Raw genomic sequence first — 23,588 nt, 5'->3', positions numbered from 1 at the left:
GCCTTCTGCTGCTCGGTCTATATGCGCTACAATTTGGTTTTCATTCTCTTTCATGCACGTGGCTTTCAGTTTGCACTTTCATTTAAATATTCTTTTTCTTTATACACTGTAAGCTGTTTGAATATTTGTTTCATTTTGGTTTCCTCTGTTTTTACCGGCTGATTTCTTAGTCTCGTCCACAGTTTTTTTAAATCTGTCTTTATTGTTTAACCTCCTGCGGCATGCTGGAAAAGCTGAAAGAAAGTTAGCGTGCCACACCTAGCAATTACAGCCACTGATATGACAGTTCTATGCTCTTCTGGGTTACAAAGCCTCCACTTTGTAATTTAAGTGAGCCTTCAGCCAAGACTTTGAAGGCAAAACTGAAAATAAAGATAAAAGTATTTAACATCAGTTTTAAAAGTTGCGTCCAACAAATGCCAGCTTACCCATCGCAATAAAACCTCAGTCAAATCAACAGCATGACTTTAAAAAAAAAAAATTTCTTGCCACTAAATCCTTAAAGTCAGCAGCTACAAATACTGCAGCTGCTGACTTTTAATAATCAGACACTTACCTGTCCCAGGGTCCAGCGATGCGGGGGGGGGGGGGGGGGGGGACAAACCCCCCCGCCCCTCGTTCCCCGCTCCGCTCGTGGCACAGTCATTCTTACTGTGGGCAACCGGCTGTGGCACAAGCGGGCACCCACTGCACATGCGTGAGTGGCGCCGTGATACGCTGCACAGTCATCTGGGACATGTGACAGGTCCCATATGACTGTGCGGCGCGAGAGGAAGTGATGTCACCAACTCGGGCAATGAAGAAGGCAGACTACGAGGGACCCCCTAGCAACAGGCATTTAGAGGAGAGTAAAAAAAATATTATTTTTATTTTTTTAAGAATTTTAAACTATTTTAAATTTTTTGGTGGCAACACCACTTTAAAGACTGCTGGTCATCAGGTAATCAAGCGAAAATTCTGCATAGAACTTGTAAATGTGAACCACAATGCTTAGCATTAAAACGGGAACAGGGGAAGTCCTGAAAGCTAGGGCACATAATTTTTAAAATGCTGTATATTTACCATTAGCAGCCAGCAGGTGGCCAGCTCCCTTCACATGCTGTGCTTTTCTTTTTTTTTTCTTTTTTTTTATATACAACTGTTGGGCTAAAAATGGAAAGCTGCATTCATCAGGGGAGCACCACACCCCTTTCCTGCCATAGCAGAGGGGGAATATCCAGTCTATCGCTCTGCCCCAAAAAAAGGCAGGCAGCACTGGGCTTTCCAATCAAGGGTCATACACATTTTACAAACGCAATAGCACAGATGCAACTTTAAAACATATATTTTTTTCTAAAAAAAGGGTGAGCAAAACATGCAAAACGCGATTTTGGACTGTACAGGCCACACAAGAAGTAAACAATTTGAAATAAAAATCATACAATCCACATAAGCCACTTCCACATAAGCATCCATATATGACCTCAGACAGAAAGGGGAAAGGGATCAGCTGGTCTTAGTGCTCAGCAAGTAGAGTGATCTGGCTTCCTCTCCCCCTGTCTGAGGTCACATGTGGAAACCAGAAATTGAGAACACTTCAGTAGAACAACCCCTGGTTGGATGGACACCAACTAGGTCTTGAACCCAATCCTATATAATCACGTGGACAAAATGTAAACTGGAAACGGTTAATAAGTCTATACGTGAGAGCCACCAGTAGAATAGACTGTCTTTTGAAGTTCATTCTTTTTGGATGATGACGGTATACCCAGCTTACATTTGGTAATCCAATTGAAGTGTGGTTGATGAGGTTCCTTGATGCACCAGCGCCCGCCCCGGGAGGGACGGTGCTGATGTCTCTTTGTGCTTGAGATGATTGCTGTAATGTCTTCATAGGCCCTAACAAAGCAAACTCTGGCGAAATGAGTCGGAATATAATTTGTTTTTGGTGTCAAAGTATAAACAGTGAACTCTATCAGCACTAGCATTGTCTTTATAACCAATATGTACATTGGATGGATTTTTAACATTTGTGATCAATAAATTGTATGATTTAATTTCAAATTGTTTACTCCTTGTGTGGCCCGTACAGTCTGAAATAGCTTTTTGTCTATTTTCCTAACTATACAATACGGAAGATGGCCACGAGTGACACTTAAATAATAACATTTAAAAAAATGTGATACAAGCTTAAAAACCATATTATGAAAGAGCTTACACCTTGCTATTTAACCGCTTAAGGACCGCCTCCTGCATAATTACATCGGCAGAATGGCACGGCTGGGCACATCAACGTACAGGTACGTTGCTCTTTAAGTGCCCAGCCGTGGGTTGCACATGCACCACCAGTGGCGCACTCGCAGCCCGGTCCTGAGCTCAGTGCCCGTGGGCGCGCGACCCAATCGCCGCTGGTGTCCCGCGATCAGGTCACAGAGCTGAAGAACGAGGAGAGGTCTGTGTAAACAAACCTCTCCCCGTGCTTCCTAATGTGGCTGTCACTGATCGTCTGTTCCCTGTTATAGGGAAAGACGATCAGTGACATCAGACGCCAAGCCATGCTCCCCAACAGTAAAAAACAAACAAAAAAACAAACACACACACACACACACTTTACCCCTCCCCGCCCCCTAGTGGTTAACTCCCTCACTGCCAGTGTCATTTACACAGGAATCAGTGTATTTTAATAGCACTGATTGCTGTATAAATGACAATGGTCCCAAAAATGTGTCAAAAATGTCCGATGTGTCCGCCATAATGTAGCAGTCACAAAAAAAAAAAAAAAATAAAAAAAAAAAAAAAAAATGACCAGTTACACTTACCGGTAACGTCTTTTCTAGGAAATCTTCCAGGACGGCACACCTGAGAGATGACTGGTCCACCTGACAGGAAACACAATCAACAACGAGTTTAAAAGTCCCCACCCCTCCCTCAGACCCTCAGTTATGGTAAAGAAAATCCCACACCAGTGTCAGAGGGAACATTCTGTGAAGAATTAATATATCACCAATAAAACAAGGGTAGGGAGTAGGCCTGCCGTCCTGGAAGATTTCCTAGAAAAGACGTTACCGGTAAGTGTAACTGGTCATTTTCTCCAGTCATCTTCCAGGACGGCACACCTGAGAGGATAAGCAAGAAGTTCAGGCCTACCTTTAGGGCGGGACAACCGCTTGTAGGACCTTCCTGCCAAATGCCAAATCCTGAGGGGACAACAGCTCCACTCTGTAGTGCCTCAGAAATGTTCTATGGCTCGTCCATGTTGCTGCCTTGCAGATCTGGTCAATTGAGGCGCCTGCCCTCTCTGCCCAGGAGGTCGCTAGGGATCTAGCTGAATGCGCCTTAAGGCGGGTTGGTACTGGTTTACCTGCCTGTCTATAAGCGATGGATATGGTCTGTCTAACCCATCTAGCTATCGTAGACTTAGAAGCTTGAAGACCCTTTTTCTTCCCTGAAAAAGTGACCAATAAATGACTGGATCTCCTAAAGTCCTTCACCCTTTCTAAATAGACTAGGAGACAACGCCTGACATCTAAGAAATGAAATCTTTCCTCTTCCTTATTCTTAGGATTCTGGCAAAAGGACGGGAGAATAATCTCCTGTGTTCTGTGAAATAATGAAGCTACCTTTGGCAAATAAAGAGGATCCTGAGTGAGGATTACCCTATCCTCTAGGATGCGCAAAAAACGGTTCTTTAATCGACAGAGCCTGTATATCACTCACCCTCCTGGCCGTAGTGATAGCCAGGAGGAAGGCCAACTTAAATGATAAAAGCTTAACCGAAATTTGAGCCACCGGCTCAAAAGGCCCCCTTGTTAGGGCATCTAATACCAGGGACAGATCCCATGGAGGGCAACTGACCGACCTAACTGGAACTACCCTTTCCCTGGCCGACAAAAATCTTTTTATTAGCGGCTCCTGTCCTAGCTTCCTATCAAAAAACACGGACAGGGCTGCCACCTGGACCTTTAGGGTGCTAACTGCCAAACCCTGGTCCACCCCCTCCTGAAGAAAGTCTAGGATGGTGGGTATCATCTGGAGAGCCCCCTCCTTAGACTGTAGCCAGTGGGAGAAGACTTTCCAGACCTTTGCATAAATCTTTCTGGTGACGTCTTTCCTACTGAGGAGAAGAGTATCTATCACTTTTTCCGAACAGCCCCTGTCTCTGAGTATTTCCCTTTCAATAGCCATGCTGTCAGAGAGACGACCCGGGTCGGGGTGAAAGACTGGACCCTGACTGAGTAGGTCTCGTTGCACCGGCAGACGCAGCGGGGGAGCTATCGCGAGACTCTGAATGGTGGGAAACCAAACTCTCTTGGGCCACCAGGGTGCTATCAGTATCAGGACTGACCTTGAGTAGGTTAATTTTTGTAGGACTCTGGGAAGGAGCACCAATGGGGGAAAGGCATAAGCCAGTCTGAAATCCCACACTTGTACAAGAGCGTCTATCCCTTCTGCTTCTTGATCCTTGTAAAGGGAGAAAAACCTGAGAACCTTCGCATTCTCCCGGGAAGCGAACAAATCTATTTCTGGCTTGCCAAAATGTTTGCACACCAGGAAGAAGATTTCTTTGCTCAATCCCCATTCCCCTTGAAGGATGGGCTGTCTGCTTAGAAAATCTGCTTGCAGATTGAGTGAGCCCTTTATATGAATCGCTGACAGTGAAAGGACCCTCCTTTCTGCCTTCACAAGGATCTGTTGCGCTAACCGTCTTAGTTTGTCCGACCTTGTCCCTCCTTGGTGGTTTAGGTATGCCACCGTGACCAGGTTGTCCGAGAGGACCTGAACCTCCCTGTCCTGCAGTTCCTCTCGGAAATAGTCTAGGGCTTTGCCTACTGCCAGAAGCTCCCTGAAATTGGAAGACTCCCTGGCTTGGCTGTGGTTCCAGGACCCCTGGGTATATCGGTCTCCCAGATGAGCCCCCCAACCCCAGGCGCTGGCGTCCGTGGTTAAGACCAAAGGGTTTACCTGAGACCAGGGGCGACCATTCAACAAATTCTGTGGGTCGAGCCACCACCGCAGAGAACGAGATACCTCCTCTGTGATGGGTACTCTGTTCTCTAATGTTTCTCTTTTTCCTCCCCATGAGGCAAGTAGAAAAGACTGAAGCTCCCGAGAATAGAGTTGTGCCCAGGTTACTGCCGGAATGCAGGCCGTCATGAGGCCCAGCAATCTCATTATATATCTCAGAGAGGCTTCTCCTCTTTCGAGAAGGGTGACAACCGCCTTCTGGACCTTCGTTACCTTTTCTGTTGGTAAGAATACCTTCTGTGCCTGCGAGTCTAACAGGTAGCCTAGGTATAGCTTGGACTGAGATGGAGCCAGTGAGGACTTCTCCTGACTGACCATCCAGCCCAAGGTCTCCAGAGTTTCCAACACGATGTCTCTGTCTATTACTGCTTGCCTCTGATCCACACTGTAGATCAGCAAGTCGTCCAGGTAGGGTATTAACCCTATCCCCTGCAGGTGTAGGTATGCCACTACTTCGGCTAACACCTTTGTGAATATCCTTGGACTTGCCGCCAGCCCAAAGGGAAGAGCCCTGAACTGCCAGTGTTGTATCCTCTGCTGTATGCAAACTGCGAAGCGTAGGTACTTCTGGTGTTCGGGAGCAATGGGTACGTGTAGATAAGCGTCTTTTAGGTCCAGGGTGACCATAAAGACTCCTCTCTGCAGATGCTTTCTTACTGAGTAAATACTCTCCATCCTGAACTTCTTGTGAAGCAGGTAACGGTTGAGTCTTCTCAAATTTATTATCAACCGAAATTTTCCTGAGGGTTTTGGAACCACAAATACGTGCGAGTAAAAACCCTGGGTAAGCTGATTGGTTGGTACTGGAGTAATAACCCTTTGCTCTGCTAGCTCCTTTAGATTTTTCAGTAACCCTTCTGCCTTGGTTGGGTCCCTGGGAGGAAAAGTAACCAGAAATTCCTGTGGGGGATGGGTCTGAAATTCCAGTCTGTACCCCACTTCTAAAAGGTTTAGAATGTATGGACTCTGCGTAATCCTTTCCCACTGTGGAAGGAATTCGCTGAGTCTTGCGCCTACCTTTACGGTGGCGTCATTTACCTTCTTTCTGAGAGGCTCCGGAGCTGGAGAAAAGAATTGCACTTTTTTCTTTTCCTTTCCCCAAATTCCATTTCCTCCTTGGTTCAGTTTTCCCCTTATGATGGGTCTTTGAATAGGGGCCTCGAAAAAATTTCTTACCCCTTTCTTTCTTGGGCCTTACAGGAAATTTCTTGCCCTTCTCCGTAGATCGGGACAAAACCTGATCTAGGCCTGAACCAAACAGCAAGGAACCCTCAAAGGGGATGCCGCATAGGCGAGACTTGGAAGTAAAATCCCCATCCCAGGTCTTGACCCATAGAGCTCTCCTGGAAGAGTTCAAAAGTGCTGCTGCTTTAGCTGTGGTCCTAACAGTTTCTACAGCTGCATCTGCCACATATGCTACTGCTCGACTGATTACTTCCAGCGAGTCTACAATCTCTTTAGCCTCCCTACTGCGGGAAACATGATCCATTAATTTGCCCAGCCAGGTGTCAGCATTTCTGGCTACACAGGCGGAAGCTAGGGCAGGCGCCATTGCTGCCGCATTCGCCTCCCAGGCTCTTTTGAGTAAAGTTTCCGACTTTCTATCCATCTGATCCTGGATATTTCCAGAATCTTCAAAGGACAAATCGGACCTCTTAGATACTTGCGCTAAGGCTGCATCCAGGCGAGGAGCTTTAAAACATTTTTCCTCCTCCTCATCTTTAAAGGGACACCTCCTTTTCCAAGCTTTCAGTTTGAGAAGCTTGCGTTCAGGTTCCTTCCATTCTCTAAGGATTATCTCCTTCAGAGACTGGTGGATGGGAAAGGTCTTGGTCTGTAACCTTCCTAAACCTCTATATACTCTATCTTGAGCTGAGACTTGAGCAGAGGGAACCTGAATATCTTCTGAGGCGTAAATGGCTTTTAATAAACCCTCCATGTCCTCACTCGGGAACAAAAATCCCCCAAGCTTAGCCTCCCCCTGGCTATCTTGGTCTGAATCTTCCTCTCCAGAACTACAATCGGGTACTTGGCCTTCCTCCACTTCAGATAATAGGGAGACTTGGCCCTGGGAACTTTCCGCATAAGATGTGGAAAGGTTTTCCTGTAACTGAGGAGTCTCTCTCTCTGACGGTACTTCCTGCAAACCCTTCACAAGGGTGGACTGAAAAGTTTGAAGGGTAGCCAACATTTCTGCTTGTAAGGCCCTACATTCCTTCACGACCTGAGCGGTCTCCCTGCCTGCGAGCTTGATGATACATCGATCGCAGAAAGGTTTGGAGTGGTCTTGTGCTAACTTAGCGTTACAGTAACCACAACGCCTGGACTTTGAAGTAACCTTCCCCTTAGACCTAGCAGCTGACCCCTGGGCAGAGCTTTCGGTCCCTGGGAATAGTCAAAAAATAGACAATTTAGCTACACAAGTCCTAAAAGGGGCACAGGAGCTCTACCCCGAGAACCCTGCCCCTAAATAAAGTTGGATCACTCACCCCCAGTGGCGACCTCAACGACTGTCTGCTCAGACGGACCTTCCTCTTCCATGGCGATTTGCTGCCCTGCAGGATCGCTGGATCAGGTCTCGAGCATCCCCTTGTTGTCTTTTCCAAGTGTCAGGAAAGCGTCTTGCAGGACGAGGAGACTGGGTGTATTACAGCACACCCGTTCTGTTTGAAAAAACGCGCCGATCGGCGCCATCTTTAAGGAGGTCCGTCGCCCGGAAATGACGCACGGCCTCTTCCGGTCCTGCGCACTGAGGCTGGAACGCACGCCGGTGCGTCCAGCCATCTCAACTTCCGGAACTCGATACCCGGAAGTGACGCCCTTGGACTTCCGGACATGCGCTGTGCGTTGAAACGCACGCCATCCGCGTCCGCATAAGGAAAGGCATCACCTCACCACTCCACCAACGAATGTGCAGGTAGGCCAATACAACAGGGGAATAGCCTACTGGGACAACTCCCCTGTCCCACGAGGCTCATACAAGGCTCCCTAAGGAGACCTTGAGTGAGGAATACCCCCCCAAGATTTCTCCTGGGGGTATACAAGGGAGCACCACAGACCCTGTCTGTTCACCTAAAAAAAAGAACCTCACGAGAAAAACACGGGGTCCCAGACCCCAAGGAAAAAACTTTTAGAAAGAAACTTGGTTTCGCTGTCATCCTGTGGGAAACACAATCAAGAACTGAGGGTCTGAGGGAGGGGTGGGGACTTTTAAACTCGTTGTTGATTGTGTTTCCTGTCAGGTGGACCAGTCATCTCTCAGGTGTGCCGTCCTGGAAGATGACTGGAGAAAAAAAACACAGCACAAACTGTAGACCACCTTCGAGTCCGCAAAGCCAATTGTCTTGTTCTTGCTGTAATTCATCAAATAATGAGCAAGCAGACTTAACTACGTGCACGCTTTTTTTTATTTTTTTAGCTTTTTTTTTTTTAAAACACGTGTGAGATAGATACAGAATATCTAGAATATGAGGCAGTTTCCGAACTGATAAAACCGATGTTCTGAGTGGTCATGTCAAAGAAAAATCAAAAAAAAGATAAGAGCCGGCACCGAACACACCAATATAAACAGGAAAGTTATACATGGGATCTAGTCTATGCTGTATAAAATATATTAATTTACCAATGCAATAGACTAGCATATATTGAAGAAAACCATGGTAGTATGCAACTTTCCAATAATGAGTGGCTGCAGTGACGTACAGTGTTGCTGTCAGAATACAAGAAAAAAAAAAAAAAAATAGAAAAAAAAAAAAAAAAAAACAACACACGCACGCACTCACGTATAACTGCCCTTCGTCGGAACACTGAAACTCCCCTCCCCCTATACAGAAGGAGGACAATCTAAGTATCCAAATCAAAGTAAAGTGGCATATTAAAACATTATGAATAGAATATTAATAATCATAGCAAACAATACCATTAATTAAAAGGGATTAAAGTGTATTTAGGCCCAAAAACAAAAATAATAATATTTTGCCCAGTCCTTAGATATAGTGGCTGAATTAGTTTATGATGTTCAGGATTTTTTTCCCCATTATTTTTACTTGCCAGGAACACGCTATCCTACATATTTTCCCACTGGACTCGGTTTCATATCAGAGAACAATCTGCTATGGGTTATTGGGTCCATCTAGATTCTCCTTGCAGTAGATTACCTCAGCTAGTGTCACTACAGTCGTGACAAAAAGTGCCGATACATTTCAACCTTTTTCCAAAGAAACTCAATATGCTGTGAAATAAGTTGTAACCGACAAGTAAATGGCATTTAACATTCTTGAAAGGCAACTCCAATTTGGGGGGGTAATAGCAAAAAAAACAACTAAAACTATGCTATTTTATAATATATATCTATCTATAAAGATTATATATCCATCTCTATAAAATAGGATGAACATGTCATTGAATATTAATAATGACCTTTCCTTTTCATTCTGTAGCTCTGTAATTTGGAGCTGCAGCACAGAAGGTTTTTCATCTTAATGCATAGAATGGCATTCTAAGGCTTTACAACAGGGGTCTCAAACTGGCGGCCCTCCAGCTGTTGTGAAACTACAAGCCCCATCATGCCTCTGCTTGTGGAAGTCATGCTTGTAACTATCAGTCTTGCAATGCCTCATGGGAATTGTAGTTTTGCAACAGCTGGAGGGCCGAAAGTTTGAGACCCCTGCTTTACAACCACCTTAAAGTGTTACTAAACCCAGCACCCTGCATTCACTATATCTGGCCTCCCACAGTACACAGAACATGGAAATGCAATCATTTTAGTAAATATAAACTGCTAAATACCCTTTCACATCAGCAGTATATAGCAGTCTTGTGACTATCAGTGTCTGGTTAAAGCTTGTAGGAGGTGTTTTCATTCTCCTCCGATTGTCCTATGAGGCTGCAGGACCCCTGACCCTCTGTCTGCACAGTGCCAATTGGCCCTGTGTTGATCACATACACTCTCCCAAGGTAAAACAAAAAAACAAAAACAAAAACTCTCGCAATACACACCGAACTGAGCATGTGCAGAGTACTCCCAAAGCTTTGTGCCATCAGCAGTTGGATTGGGAACAATGGAAGAAGGGAGGATCAAAGAAGACAGGCTCAAACAACATTTTTACACAATGTGCAGGATTAACCCCTTAGGTTCCACAGCAAGTATAACAAGAATGCCTTACTGCACATACACACTGGTTTTACTGTTGTAGGTTTAGTGACACTAAGAAAAAAGTGCACTGGCAACAGATGTAAGGGTCTTGTAAAGACCCCCCCCCCCCCCCCCCTTAATTATGTATTTACTTTGTGCTTTGTTATAAAACTTAATTTTGGGAGCTTCTTCAACACTGGCTTTTTACCTGACCAGTATCATATGAGCTTGCTAAGACTTTGCATAAACTTACCAATAGTTATTGGAAGCCGCAATGTGATGGGCTCATATTACTGAGCACATTCCCAATCCGCAGTTTAATTTGAATGCTTTGTGAGAAACATGACGGCACTACTCAATTACTTGCATTTCATGTTACCAAAATTCCTCTTGAGAAACCTGATCAGATAGATTTAAATCTTAAAGAACACTGCAACTGCAAATTATACAGAAAATGAAGTTTAAAATAATGTTTTAATGTAGATGTAGAGTTCTGCCTTATGATAATGTATTTATTTGTTTAAAATATTTTGTGAAATTGGGAAGTTGGCTTAGCTCAGCTTGTGTACTACTTATGTAACTGCTTAAAATGTACACATGATTAAACTAACCGCTTATATGTACACATACAAATTGTTAAGTAGAGGTATTAATGGCACCCTGAGTATCCCAGATGAGAAGCTTGAGACAATTTCTGGTAATCAGCCGGTTAAGGTAAGCCTTTGCTTATATTTGAATCGGACTTCCTTGATCGGTAAGGCATTTTCAGGACAAAGGGTACCTATATCACTCTCCATAATCTAACTGTATTGATTGGGGGTTATATGTTATGCTATGTTGTCACTGTCTACTGTTCATCGGAATGTTATAGATAAGGAAAGTAAGAATAGTGCTGTTATATGAAGCACACAACTGCTATATAAATAATTATTTAGAGACAAGAGGGTTTAGGCACATGTAGAGTATGAACCGGAGGTGCGGTTCCACCTATACGGAGCCCCTAGATCAGGGGTGGCCAAACTTCTTTCAAAGAGGGCCAGATTTGATGAAGTGAACATGTGTGAGGGCCGACCATTTTACCGGACATTCTTTAAACCATTAAAATTCGGTGTGCGTTTGTCTGAGCATTAATACACTGGGCAACAAGAATCTTCCTGCCCTTGTGGCTGTGTGTGGTGAAGAGATGAGTTTGGGCATGTCATTTGGATATACTATATTTATCAACTTATAACACACACCTTCATTTTAAAAAGGAATTTTCAGGAAAAAAAAAAAATCTTAAAATTTTAAATAAAGAACTGTGAAGCAAAATAAGGGTAAGTTCTCATCAATGCAGCCCAATCAGTGCCCAACTGCAGCCTCACAAGTGCCATGAATGCAGCAACCACCCCCCCCCCCATTGTCATGAATGCAGCACCCCCCATTGCCATGAGTGCAGCCTGATTCATGCCCATCTGCAGCCTTGGAGGAGACAGGGAGGGGGACAGAACGGGCACCAACAGACATACAGGAGAAACTCCTGTTTTCTCGGCGGCCTCTTTAATAGAAAGTCCCGCCACCTGTGATGGACAGAACAGTCACCGAAATGGCAGCGCAGGAGACGTTACTTCCTTTTACAGACGCCGACGTGTAAACAGGAAATTCTCCTGTATGCACGGCACTCGTCCCGCCCCCTCCAAGGCAGCCAGAATATATATATCTCTTTTGTGACCCCCCTTCCCCGGCGCTCCGGGATTCGTTGGGGGCCAGAAAAGATATATGCCCAAATTACCAGGCGGGCCATCCAAAACCAGAATGCAGGCCGAACTTTGGTCATACCTGCCCTAGATGATGGTTAAAGTGGACAGGGACCCACTATGGGTAAAAGGATTACCAAAGTACACAGGGACTAAGAATTCTGCATAATAAATAGAGAAACATCTATGTGAGCAGGATAGATCAAGGGTGACAGGAAAAAATAAATAAAAAATACTAGACAAAGGGAAGCATTAAGTCCTTTATTAGAATTTAGGGTCAGGCACTACTTCTAATAAGTCTAAGCCCTTGTACACACAGTCGGACATTCCGACAACAAAATCCGTCGGTGTTGCATACACACGGTCGGACAAAGTTGTCAGAAAATCCGATCGTTCGTAACGTGATGACGTTATTTATTATGACGGGACTACGTTCAGGCTAGTAGCCAATAGCTTTGGTCTAGGAATTTGAGCTGAGCATGCGTGGCACTTTGTCCGATCGGAATTCTCTACAAACGATTGGACAAAGTCTGATCGGATCATGTTGTCAGAAAATTTTATAGCCCAGCTCTAAAACTTTGTCAGTCGGATATTCCGATGGAGCCCACACACGGTTGGATTATCTGACAACATGGTCCGATCGGACATTTTCCATCGGAATGTCCGACTGTGTGTACAAGGGCAAAAAACATAAGAAGAAGCCAAAACAGAGAAATGAGGGTGGAAATGTATAGGAAAGACATCATTTTTAGCCCTGGCCCAAACACAATATGTTATCAGAGAAGGTGGGATGAGCATTATGGGTGCCCATTTAAATATAGAAGCTAGAGTTACGTTTATTACAGTAGATGGAAGGAAAGGGATATTAGAACAAAAACAAGTAAAGCAGATTTTAGAGCGGTAAGAGTAAATTAAAGTGGGGAAATTTGGAAAGAGTTAAATGAAAGTGAGAACTACATTCATGTGTTTACAAATGGAAAAAAATGTAATCAATTTTAGAGAGATAATCGTGTGTGAATGAAGGAACTCTAGTTCTACATCTTGTGTCTGTGTCATGTTCGTTTTCTGCGTGCATGGTCCCCTCCTTTGTTTTTCTGAATATGTTCAGAAGACAATTGGTAAGGTCACACATGATATTGTTATTACTCTAGTCATAACATGTGCCAGTGTTTTATAGATTTGTGCCCACCGTCGAAAAGTGTCCGCGCATGTGCAAAACGGAAAGGCATTCCAGCTGAGTTGCTGATCAGCTGGAGTGATGGCATAATAGCACATGCGCATATCATAGGATTTTTTTTTCCGTCAGGCAATGCCATTTCATGGGCACAATTGAAAGCTATGCAAATAGTGGGGGGACACTGTAGATGTCACATTGTGCCACACTGTATACCTGAGGCGTAACAGCGAGGCACAATATGACAAATACGGTGTCCCTCCGCTGCTTGCATAGCATTACAATTAAATACCAGAGAAATTGTATCTCCCGTTGAAAAAAAAAAGGCTCCAACAATGTGCGCATTGCGCTATGGGACATCACTCCAGCTGATCGGCAACTCAGCTGGAGTGCCCTTCTGTTCTGCGCATGCACTTGAGGTGAACTTCCACTTGGCGCCGCTGTGCCAGGGGAGGAAGTGGGAGCTGGGTACATGTGAAAATTATGCCAAATGTGGCATGTCAGGTCACAAGTACTTAAAGCAGAAGTTCCGTTTTTGGGTGGAACACTGCTTTCATTATAGTACAGCTGCCATAAAACTGTTCAATTGATTGTTATTTTTGAAATCCAAAAGCAAAGTGTGTGTTTCTTTGCCTTGTAAGTGCTTTACATTTACAGACATCTCCATAGCCGCACGGTGTGGTTATCTATTATGTTATGACATCAGCAGGATAATGTAAGATGGAAACTAAGGACTTGTGTTTGCTTGCTAGGTTGTTAGTTTCAGCAAGCTAAGAGTTTGTAATATAGCCAGGGAAAGGTTTTTGATTTTTTAAACATGAAACTAGAGACTATATATTGTAAGGTCGCATTAAAAAAAATAAAAAAGAAGTTGGTGGAAAAATGCTGATTGAGTGGTAAATTGATGGCCAGTGAATGAAAAGTATAAGAAGGTGTTTTATTGCGTTAAGAAAAACAAGAGAACAAGACATAGTAATACAACAGTGTTGGGATAAATTTGGGTTATATTTAATGGGTGCACTAGATTTACCACCTTAATCATTGTTAGGCAACTAATAACACTGCATTATCTGTGTGCGTGTCTTATATAAATAAATGGCAAGACTATTATTGTTAACACCTCCGAAGGCTTAAAAAAAAATAGGGACTTAAAAGACTTTATCTAGTACAGTGATGGTGAACCTTGGTACCCCAGATTTTTTAGAACTACATTTCCCTTTCTGCACATGCACTCTACACTGTAGATGAGCATCATGGGAAATGTAGTTCCGAAACATCTGGAGTGCCAAGGTTCACCATCACTGATCTAGTAGTTTGATTCAGTAGAGGGAGATCTGAGCTACCAGGCTAAAGACCGAAGTGACCTAACCTGAAGGATGACTTCTTTGTTTATTTGTAACACTAGTTCCAGTCTGTCAAGTTCTGTCCTTACCAAGAGGCAAGCTCTTATGGGGTGGTAGATTGCTCCTGGCTATTTGGGAAGGTACAGAATCCTCAAAAGGTGTTTAAAGGTTTAGGAAATGAACTTGAGGACTGAAATAATGTGGACTTTGTACAAACTGAACATTAGCAAGGCTCAATGCAAGACAAACATTTCTGCTGTGTTCTATTTTGCTGAAGATTCATTTATTAACCTAAAGACTGTCAACATTCCCCTCATTTCTCATGAACATTTGCTATACAGTGGAGAGGACAGTTGAAATGACCCTTATGTATGTATCATTATCCTGCCATATGCAATTAAATATGTTATAGATATGATTTCAAAGCAAAAATCAAGAAGATTTGAAAGGGATAAAGAGGGTTATAAAAACTATATGTTAGACCTATATTAGATATCCTATTGGAGGATCAAAGGAGGATTGTAGGGGTCTTGTAAAGGCACCCCCCCCCCCCTTAATTATGTACTTTGTGCTTTGCTAGAATTTAATTTTGAGTGCTTAACATTGGATTTTTAGCTGACCAGTATCATGTGGCAACATTGATGATACAAAATGTGAGAACCAGAAAGATATTTGGAGACGGTTTGGTGAAATGCCCAGATTTTGTTTATAAATATAATCATAAATACTGATAATATGTCTGGGACATCATGGGAACCAACTTTACAGAGGAACTGCAGTCTGCTCGCATAAAATGTAATAAAAACCTCTTTTATAAAAACAACTTTTTTACACCTCTTTGTATATTATTTTATATATACTGTGATTCTGTACTTGTCAAAGATGCTGCATAAATATCCCTCCACTGAGTGTGGCTGAAATCATTTTAACGGTTGGCAGCTGAATCTGTTGCCCATTTACTTCCTGGATTTACACAGAGGCACACCTCCAGCTCTGCAGCTCTCATTGGCTCTCTTATGACCCATCCTCCCTCCCTTCCTGGCAAACTCTCACCAGTGTGAGAGAGAGATGATGTCATAAGCTTAAGTTTTTTTTTTCCCCAGACAAGAAACACTGGGCTGTATAAGGTATTTACTGGCAGAAAAAAAATGTTTTACTATCCAAAAGTTAAAAACAAGGGCAGAAGATTTAATAGATGGAAAGATGAAAAAAATTGCTAAAGTTCCGCTTTAACCACTTACTGACCTCCGCACGCCTATATACAGATCCTGACTTTGAAGAGGGATATCTCGGTAATGGCAGCAGGAGGCAATGTCAAAATTTTAGTGTAAATATGAGATCTGGGGTCTTTTCACATTTAAGAGGACCTGTCATGCTTTTTTCTATTACAAGGGATGTTTACATTCCTTGTAATAGGAATAAAAGTGACCCAATTTATTTTTTATTTTTTGTAAAAAACTGTGTCAAAATAACAAAATCAAGCAAGATAAATAAGAAATGATTTTTTTTTTTTTTTTTTAAAGCCCCCTGTCCTTACGAGCTTGCGTGCAGAAGCCAGCGCATACGCGAGTAGCGCCCGCACATGAAAATGGTTTTCAAACCACACATGTGAGGTATCGCTGCGATCATTAGAACGAGAGCAATAATTATAGCCCTAGACCTCGTCTAACTCAAAACATGCAACCTGTAGAATTTTTTAAACGTCGCCTATGGAGATTTTTTTAAGGGTAAAAGTTTGTCGCCATTCCACGAACGGTAGCAATTTTGAAGTGTGACACATTGGGTATCAATTTACTCGGCATAACATTATCTTTCCCAATATGAAAATAAATTGGGCTAACTTTACTGTTTTTTTAATAAAAAAAAGTTAATTTTTCTTCTGGCATTGGATGCCTTGAATCTTTGTAGGGCACTAAGAGAACTGAAAAAGAGCAAAGCATTCAGCATAATGCTCAGCACTGAAGAGCTCCATCTTAGTCCTTGGTCACTGGTTGTTCAGCAGGACATTAACCCAAAACATACGTAAAAAGAACCCAAAAATGGCTGGCAAGCAAACACTGGACTGTGTTCTGAAATGTATATGTATATCTTTAGGGGATTGCGCCTCCCACTCACTATTTATACTACCCCCTTCTCAATAGAATATGCTTAATAATACTTATATTCATTAAATAATCATTGTGCCCCCATATTATCCAAAATATATAATTGCAAAAAATATAGCGTCCTTATTTTGCGATATTTTAATTCGATTGCTCCAATTGTGCCGTCTTAATCACCGATCATCTTCTAATCAAAAGTCCACTTGTGTCAACTAAAATAACCAAAACTGTGCCACCGTCACCAAGCAGAATGGCCACTCACCAGATGTCCCCAATCAGTAAGCCTTCGGTTCATTCAATGGATAACCAATCCACAACACATTCCTCCCGTTAGCAATTCCTCAACGTCCATATATTCATACAAAATTAAATGGAACCAATATAGTGTAAAATCATTTTAACTTTAATGGAAAAATCAATAAAAACGTATTGCACTCACATTTCAATGTGTCTATTGGCCGACACCAAGCCTTTCCAGCAATGGGAAAACCGCTCTAAAATCGGGCAAGCCACTGATGTTCCGCAGGTGGTGTTAATCACCCTCTACTGGACCGACCTGTTCCTGGCTTGTATTCAAAGACCGTATGTCTCCAATAACTCCTACGCATTTCGCATTTGAGCATCGTCAGGTGAGATATTAAAGGTCTAAATAGACACCCATATTTCGGTTTTCTGCGAAAGAGAAAGAAGATCCTTTTCTCTGTATCACTTTACTTGAATGAATGGAATCTGTATAGCGATTCCATTCATTCATAAACTGACAGTCTGATACATAGTAACAATCGCACTCGTTACTATTATCCGATGTCAGTGGGCATATAGGAGAGATCACAGCGATTGCTGCATGCATGTCTGACTCCCCAAGCCCACAGCAGCACCTGAAGTTGATAATGGCTGCGGGGGAAATGAATTGGGGGGGGGGAGGTTAGAAATCGGTCAGTGCTGGGGGGGGGGGGGGGGAGGAGGTTGAAGGGGATAGGAGAGGGGGGAGTAGTTTTAGGTGGAAGGGAGCTGCAGGAGGTAGAGAGGCTGGGGACAGGGAAGCAGTGGCATGGGGGGGGGGGTAGCATTTGGGGTTACAGAGTTATAGAATTGTTCAGCAGAGACTGCTGAACAATTCTGATATAAGCTTATGGTCATTGAAATGACCCTAAGCTTATAGGAGAGGGAGACAAAGGTTCGTATGCCGCACTGACCTGGCCACCTGAAGGCCCTTTTGTAGCTCCGTATGGTGTACGGACTTGGCAGTGAAAGGGTTAAAGAGGATGGGTTTACTTCCTCTTTGATTGCCTGCAAAGGTAAAGCATAATGGGCTACTATGCATCGCATTGTAGCCCATTATGTGTCACTTACCTGATACAGGAGCCAGCGAAGTCACCGCTGTCCCCTCGTGTACGGAGCCTCCATCTTCTCGGTGGGTCTCGCTGCTCCGGCGCTGTCATTCAACGAAGCCGTGATGACGTCACTCCCGCGCATGCGCACGGGAGCCGCCACTCGCGGCATATCGCCGTTGACAGCGGCTCGCTCAGTGCGCCGGCACTTGTGCTTGTGTTTTGGCAAATATCTCCTAAACCGTATAGGTTTAGGAGATATTTCTTGGACCTACAGGTAAGCCTTAATCTAGGCTTACCTGTAGGTCAAAGTGGTTTGTAAGGGTTTACAACCACTTTAAATCATGAGTATCAATAATTTTGTCCTTTTCCTCACTGGTTTCTTATGGACAAGAATATTGAAGTCACAAAGCAAATGCAAAGCATCCCAACCAGCCACCGTGTGGACTCATGAAGAGCAGTGTTTTAAATCATGGAGACATGCTTTGTTTTTACAGCTAAAAGTGAGTTGCCAATTGTCTTAATAAAAACAGTGCTCATACTACTGTACTTAGCCTGGCGCTCTCTGCTGTTCCATCAAATGCAAAGTGTGTATTTTATGGCCATTGAAAAAAAAAAAGAAATGTGCCAGTTTCAACGGGTTTATTAAGAGAAGTAGTTTCCTGCCTGGACTGATATAGGCGACATCAGCGGAGAGCGGACTTCAGACTGCTCTCCGCTGAAAATGGGTCACAGAAGTGCACAAAACGAATTGCACTCCTGTGACCCATAGGTGAAGCCCAGCCTAAAAAGCTCAGGATGGACTTCTCCTTTAAGAAATTGAGATTCCTTATAAAAAAAAAAAAAAAATTTAAAAAAAAGTGGGATCTCACCAATACTTTTGGCCAAAACTGTATAGGATATCCGATGAGCCTTAATTAGCATCTAGGAAGGAAAAAGGCTTCTTGTGGAGTAAGCCTGGGCACTGGGGGGATTTTTATTGCAATAGCAGTCATATTATCAACGTCATCCGTCATTAATTGCTATAAATGCAGTTACAGCAATTTGGAGCACTGTGATCATTAACAATCAGCTGATACTAAATGCTAGGAATTACTTGCAAGCAATGTTAATCAACCATGTGTGCCCAGCTTGCCTGTGCTTTCTAACAATAGAAAAGCTAAAAAGCCTGATAGAAGAAGAAGCAGGCACTAAACACCCAGATCAATGCCGGGCAGAATGGAATTAAGCGCAATACACACTTATACATTCCTAACGATCCACTGAAATCACACTGTGTGTGTGTAAGAGTTTCCCGGATTCTTCAATTCTTATGTACTAATTGAAGAATGAGAGTTGTTGACTTTTAACTAAGCCCTGTGGTATTTAACAAGGCAAATTCAGATATCTGCCCTGCTATGTAAACATAAACGAAGCTGAATAACAGAGGCTTAGGTTTCCTACAGTCATTTTAAAAAATGGATTATAACCAAGAATGTGATCGTGTACAGAACAGACTAGAGAAACGCAAATATTCTACCGGATTGACCAGGCCTGGCGACACACTAAGGCCTCTTGCACGCAATACTCTTGTTTGAGCATCTACTTTTTCAAACGTTTTATTTATTTATTTTTATGTATTTGTGTGTATTTTTCCATGCATATGCGTTTGCGCAAATTCACACATTTTTTTGCACAAAGTTATTCTCACCTTCTTCTGCAGATTGTAAATAATGCCTGTTAATGTACATTTTTGCACAACTGCGCAAACTTGCCTGCATAAAGGAGTAATTTACTGACCACAAATGCAGATTTTTCTCTTTCACTGAAGAATATATGGTGCTTGTTTACGCACCTGTGTGCATAGGCACATTACAATGAGTGGGCTGTATTTTAGCTCAGAAAAAAAATAAAAAAATAAAATAATAATATAATAATAATAATAATAATAATAATAATAATCTGTACTGAGCTTTTTCAAGCTGCAGTTTACAAGAGGCCTACCTTCTAAAAAACATTTAATGTGACAAGTCAGGAGTGATACGCCATCATCAGGCCATGTGGGAGCGAGAACAAGCAGTGACGTGGAGGTCAGCAGGAGGAACCAGTACAAGCTGCATGGAACCCAGGACATTGACACTCCTTCCAAGTGACAGTTTCCCAGCTGACTTCGAGGGACCGTTCCTTTTGAATGAAGAAGAGTGGGCAGTAGAAAAGGTAAGCAAGTCCACTTTTTGTTTGAAAGGTATTTGCCTTTTTTTTTTTTACTTCACAGGGTCCATTTAAATAAACACTGTGGTTTATTTACTAAAACTAGAAAGTGCAAAATCTGGTGCATGGTAGGCAATCAGCCTATAACTTTAGCTTGTTTGCTTAGCCTTTGACAAAAAAACCTGGAAGCTGATTGGCTTCTATGCAGAGCTGCACAAGATTTTGCACACTCAAGTGTTAGTAAACCAAATCCACTGTCACCTTACCCATGCTCAACCTGCTCCCTGCCACATTCCAAAACAAATCTATCTAACCCTGTAAAGCAAAAATCACTGTACTTACCTATTCTGCAGCCAATCCGGTCCGGTTTCCATTGGCGGAATCGGTCTGCAGGAGAGGCCCATCAACGGCTGTGAAATGATGTCACCCATAGACTTACTATGTGGATTCTGTCAGCTGCCTGTCCTGCAACCGCCGCTGACAGCTGATGCTGGGCCTGGACCGGACTGGATCAGCTGCAGAATAGGTAAGTATAGGGATTTTTGCTTCACAGGTTTAGATAGATTAGGCTTAGAATGTAGCAGAGAGCAGGTTTAGCGTTAGTTAGTAAACTTCCACTAAACTCACCTATTCAGCGGCTTCTTCCTCCTATGCAGACTACAAAACCTGCACTTCTAGGTGACCTTTCTCCCCCATAACAGTGCTTGGTCATAGCAGCCAATTACTAGGCTTGAGCACGGTCCTATGACTGGAAGAGCAACTAATGGCAACCTGGGTTGCCAACACCAGTTTAGTGCCCGCTAAAGAGAAGGAAGCGGTGAGGATCACTGGTGAGGTGGGGTGGGGAAATCTTTACAGAGACACTCACTTTGCACTGCATGGGTAAGGTGACAACATCTCTGAAGTTTTGCTTTCAAGGCAAGTGTTGATGAGCCTTTTGAGGACAAAAAAAAAATAGGGAATGTTAAATATTACAAGGTTGATTGTAGGAGATTGTACTGTACCTTCCACACTATGTACATTAGTTCTCTGTGCTGGAGGCCTCATGACAAAAATTCCCCACGTCCAACTCTTGGCACAAACAAATGCATTGTTTGAGCTACAAGCTAAAATGTTTCTTCCCAAGCAAACTTTTTATAAATCAAAAAATAAAAATATAATTGTGCTACCAGAATAACGTAAAAAAAAAAAGTCTAGCAGCCAGAATTGTGAAAACATAAAAAACAAAAATTGCAGCGCTAAATAATGTGAGATACTAGTGACAATACTGCTGTGACAAATATATAAAAAAAAATATTGTGATAAAAAAAAATCTGTGAGTGTAAACTCACTGAAAACAGTGGTCCACAACAATAGTAATGAAACTAATAAATATTAATAAAAAACAAATGAATATCAAATCCAAAATGCATAACATTCATGAATGAACTTTCGGGGAGTTCGAGACACAGACAACCTGCATCGGATTTCGATTGTTCCTTATGGAGGACCATTTGCGGTGGATTCACTTTGATGCACAATTGACCCACCATTACGGTGTGTGGGTCCACACCTTAGGGTAAGAGTACCCATTATTGTTCTATGATAAGTGCACCTGCTATCTTCTTAGAAGTTTGCTATTGGTGGAATTTGGACGGCAAGTATCACATTTCCATACAACCGGATATATTTGAAATCCCCCGTATAAGAATCGGATGGGGTTACATGAAGGACTGATTCATTGATGTTTTAGAGTCTTGACCTCTTATGAGGATTTTTTTTTATGTGCATAGCATTTTCCCATTCTCTGCGATTTTTTTATGAACTGCACAGATTATTTTTTATAATTTAATGTTATGCATTTGGATTTGATATTCATCTGCTTTCTATTAATATTTATTAGTTTCACTACTATTGTTGTGGCCCACTGTTTTCAGTGAGTTTACTCTCACAGATTTTTTTTATCACAATATTTTTTTTGATATTTGTCTGGTGTGTACTGTTACTAGTATCTCACATTATTTAGCGCTGCAATTTTTGTTTTTTAAACTTTTTATAATAAAAAAAAAAAACACACATTTGGAATATAGGCTGTGCATGGCAACCAATCAGCTTCTATCTTTTATTTTTCAAAGTTTAACTGAACAAGCAAAAGCTAAAAGCTGACTGGTTACAATGCACAGCTACTCCAGATTGTGTCCATCCCAGTTTTAGCAAATTCTCCCCATTGTGCTTTGCATGACCTTCAATAAGCCAAGAAGAAATGAAAACGAACAAACATTAATGATAAAACCAAAGTTTTGACGCCAACTAGTCACATAATGCAGTCACTGCGGCTACAAGCACAAATGTTTTATTGAATCATTTCTCCTGACAACCGATCCCCTATCTCAGAGTTCCTGAGCCTGATGAAACCTGTGAGCTTTGTGCTGGAAATGCCATTGTTTTCTGTGGCTCGGTGCCAGATCTGGAGCGCTGTTTCATCTTGCAAGCGACAGAACAAAGCTCCAATCCACCGAGCCAAACATTCCAAAACAAGACAAGCATTATAAGAGGAGGGAAAAAAAAAACTGCACTGCACTGAGAGATGGGAATAAAATTACCTCCAACAGCTCCGTGACACACAGGTCAAAATATTGACTCAAAGAAAATGGGAAAAAGTAAATTTCCTCTTATTTATCACTCAATGGGAGACTAGACTATTTTGCTGAGGAATGTTGTCATCGAAGAGCCTTTGTGATCCTAAACAATCATTGCTCATTACTTCTGTAAGATAAAAATGAAAGTAGCGGTAATATTTCTACTAAAAGGTTGGCGTGTGGGTGACCGGCATGTCACTCTCCTCTTCTCTAGCAGAAAACAAGGATTGACATGTCACCGTCATCTTCCACAGAAGACCAAGACAGATATATGACCCCATCTTTTCCAAAAACTGACCTGTGACCCTCACTTTCTTCAGGAAATAAAAACACCACAAGATTGACATGCAACTTTCATCTTCACCAGAAAAACCAAAGACTGACATATCACCGTCTTCTACACGAAAACCAAGATTGATATATTGGACCCTCATCTCCTCCAGAGGGAAGGAAAAAAAAAAAAAACACACACACACACACGGGATTGACATGTGGCCCACATTAGCTACAGAAAGCCAAAACGGATATATGACCCTCGTCTCCAAAATACAAGACTGACCCCCCACTTTCTCCAGGAAAAAAAAAAAAAAAGTCATCATAGTCTTCTCAAAAAAAAAAAATAAATAAATAAAAAATAAAAAAAGCGGAGTTCCACCCTAAACAATTTCTCATTAAAACACTCCTTTTAAAACCTAGAAAAAAAATAATTTGAAGGATTTTTTTTTTTTTTTCTTTAATATATACTTACCAGAAAGGCCCTGTTTCTATGTAGTCCTCGTAATCTGCCACTTCCTGGTCTGCGGAGCTCCTGGTGACTTCCTCCCTCGCCTGTGCTCATCATTTCCCATGAGTCTGTGGGCAGTACTGTGCTCGGTGCTATGGCCACCGTTGAATAGTGCATGCACGAGATCGAGAGGTGCATGTTGGTTACCCAGCATGCACCTCTCCCAAGCTAT

The 23,588-nt window shown here is 42.5% G+C and overlaps 1 protein-coding gene across 2 annotated transcripts in view; it reads right to left on the bottom strand.

Annotated features, from left to right (window-relative positions):
* The window catches only part of FZD6 (frizzled class receptor 6), a 106,899-nt gene that overhangs the window by 40,037 nt on the left and 43,274 nt on the right, over positions 1–23,588 (bottom strand). The window contains exon 1 of one of the 2 annotated variants that reach the window (XM_077493142.1): positions 23,381–23,508. The exons of the other annotated variant lie outside the window; for it this stretch is intronic. Within the exon in view, the coding sequence (XP_077349268.1) occupies positions 23,381–23,473 (93 nt within the window). The 5' untranslated portion in view covers positions 23,474–23,508. Of the gene's footprint in view, positions 1–23,380; positions 23,509–23,588 lie in introns of those variants that run through there. 2 annotated transcript variants of the gene reach the window in all.

The sequence above is a fragment of the Lithobates pipiens genome, unplaced genomic scaffold (assembly GCF_037356315.1).
Source record: "Lithobates pipiens isolate NorthernLeopardFrog02 unplaced genomic scaffold, aLitPip1_a1.2 Scaffold_19, whole genome shotgun sequence".
NCBI lineage: Eukaryota > Metazoa > Chordata > Amphibia > Anura > Ranidae > Lithobates > Lithobates pipiens.
Note: the sequence above shows the minus strand (reverse complement) of the source record. Positions and strands in the feature narration are given on the sequence as shown.